Below are 2663 nucleotides of genomic sequence, written 5' to 3'. Positions count from 1 at the left end.
TTGTAAAAGGTTCCTTCTGATTCCTTTTCGCTAAGCACCTCATCCTCTTCATATGCCTGATCGAAAATGCCTTCCTGCTTTTTTATAATCGTTAACTCTTCTACCGACTTGTCCAAGTTGTCTTTGCCACCAGCTAATTCATCCTTTTGATCACTTTTAAATTCTTGTGTCATGAAATTGTTTACCTTTCCCTTGTCGCCTAGCAGCACATTATTCTGCGTGCTCAGCAACGTACTGTTCGTATCCCCCATACTTTTATTTCCTGTGAATATATTGGTTGATGCTGCACCTGCTTCATTTGTGCCTATTTTCTGACCCAAACCGCTACTACCTATCATTGTGCTGCCACCCAAATTGGAGTTTAATCCGCCTAAACCTCCAAATATGCTCGATCCGCTGGCACTAGCACCGGTGCCGGAACCTGCGCCCAAGTTTAAATTCGCGTTCACATTTGATGTCAAATTGGAACCCAAGTTTGAACCCATGCTGGTGCCCACACTTGTACCCATGGTCGTTCCTAAATTGGATCCCATACCTAATCCAACTCCTCCTGTGCTTAACCCGGTACCCACGCCTCCAACTCCGGCGGTGGCACTTGCACCGGTAGTCCCCGCGCCCAAAGAAAAACCAGATGATGTTCCAAATATATTCTTGCTGTCACCCACTCCACCCAAATTCGTACCTGTTGATACATTTCCAAACATATTACTCGTGCTACCACTCTGCGTTGCGCCTCCTAATCCTGGAGTGGAGGAAACTCCAGTGGCAGCAGTATTGACAGATGCACTTTGACCAGCTGTTGCAACCTGTCCAAATATATTATTAAATTTATTTTGGCTCGTTGGCGTTGTCATGGAAGATGAAAACACATTATTACCTCCCATACTGGTACTTGGCGCAGTTGTTGCGCCGAAAAGGCTACTGCTACTTGCAGCTTGTGTGCCTCCTGATAATGCGCCAAAAATGTTACTGCCGGTTTTATTTTGGCTACCCTGCATTGTGCTCCCGAAGAGGTTACTACCCGTCCCAGTAGTTGCACTCGTCCCGGGTGTTGAGGGCATTCCTCCAAACAGGTTACCACCCGTGGCTGGCTTTGCTTGACTGGCTCCCAAGCTACCAAACATGTTGCTGCTACCTGTTGTGCTTTGGCTGGGCGATTGCAACGCTCCAAAAACTCCACCAGTTGGCTTGTTTTGGTTCATGGAAGATGCATTTCCAAAGAGATTTCCAGAGGCAGCGTTCGTCGGCGTGCTGCCGGACATCCCTCCGAAGAGCGTGCTGCTTCCCTTATTTTGACTCATCCCACCAGTAGCACTTCCAAACATGCTGCTACCGCTACTAGTCTGATTAGATGATTGCAACGCTCCAAACAACCCACCACCCTTATTTTGTCCCATGGAGGATGCATTTCCAAACATGTTACTTCCTGGTGTTTGATTAGACTGAGGCGATGTGCCAAATAAACTATTTCCTTTACTTTGATTAGCCGAGGACAAATTTCCAAACATATTTCCGGAGCTAGTTTGATTAGACGATAAATTGCCAAAAAGGTTACTTGACGATTGAGCAGAGCTTTGATTATTCTGTTGCATGCCTCCAAAAATCCCTTTATTGGATAAGTTCGTTCCTGGAGCATTTAAACTGGTTGTGCCCCCAAAAATATTCTTCATGCCTAAGCTATTCTGATTACTTGAATTCATAAATAAATTATTTCCTCCCATATTTCCTTGATTGGCACTATTTCCTACACTTGACCCCCCAAATATATTTTTGTTACCTAAGGTGGACTGACTATTCATATTGTCGTACATCCCTTTATTTCCACTTAAGCCACTGGAGCTCGTGTTCATATTAAACATATTCTTATTCATCAGCGCATTGTTCGATTGAGGGGTTTTCGAAACTCCAAAAATGGACGAGTGATCCGTGTTCGATAGGTTGGATTGGACATTTGCATTTCCAAAGATCCCCTTATTTGCATTGTTCCCTTGATTGTTAAATGATCCAAAGAGATTATTCGACGAGGAATTCTGCATATACATAGTTGTGCAATCATATAAAAAGGAGATAAATACTTTTGTGGTGAAAAAAAGAGGGATGCCACAATTATTCTAATAAAAAAATGTCTTCCTTTTTCTTTATTTTTGTTCATATGCGGTCCTGTCTTCCTGGACTTGAACATATGCTTCTTAACTGTGGCTCAAAGGGATGTACCTTTTCTTCCTCCCCCCACCTTATGCGTTTCTTATCAACGTGGAACTTTCGCTATGCGTATTACGCATTCCACTTTTCGCTTGAATATGGAAATATTCATACGTCACTACACTGATGCACACACGCACGGGCTTTACCGCTATGAGTGAGTGCTTCCATTAACGCAGGAATGCCTATCCGTGCAAAACCTGTTTTCCAAAAACGGTCGAACTTTGAGCCAATTCGGAATGGGCTGAAATATTTTAAATGATCACATATGCTCATGTAACCACTGCAGTCAGGCCATGAGCACAGGCATCTTCGACAGTTCTTACGAGAACGAGGCGATGACCCGCATGCACATATGTGTATGCAAAAAAGGCTACACACATATATATATGCAGTTAAGTTATATACACATTTCCTGGGTTGATCAAAATTTTCTCAGTGCGACACAACCCCAGTCATGC

The 2663-nt window shown here is 43.6% G+C and overlaps 1 protein-coding gene across 1 annotated transcript in view; it reads right to left on the bottom strand.

Moving 5' to 3' along the window:
• AK88_00905 (uncharacterized protein) overlaps positions 1 to 2042 on the bottom strand; it is a gene marked incomplete at both ends in the record, with an annotated part of 2219 nt that extends 177 nt beyond the window's left edge. The window contains one exon of the mRNA XM_012478549.1: positions 39 to 2042. Within this exon, the coding sequence (XP_012333972.1) occupies positions 39 to 2042 (2004 nt within the window). The remainder of the gene's footprint in view (positions 1 to 38) is intronic.
• Between the last annotated feature and the right edge of the window lie 621 nt (positions 2043 to 2663).

The sequence above is a fragment of the Plasmodium fragile genome, assembly GCF_000956335.1.
Source record: "Plasmodium fragile strain nilgiri unplaced genomic scaffold supercont1.7, whole genome shotgun sequence".
Lineage (NCBI taxonomy): Eukaryota > Apicomplexa > Aconoidasida > Haemosporida > Plasmodiidae > Plasmodium > Plasmodium fragile.
This window is presented reverse-complemented; position numbering and strand designations above follow the sequence as displayed.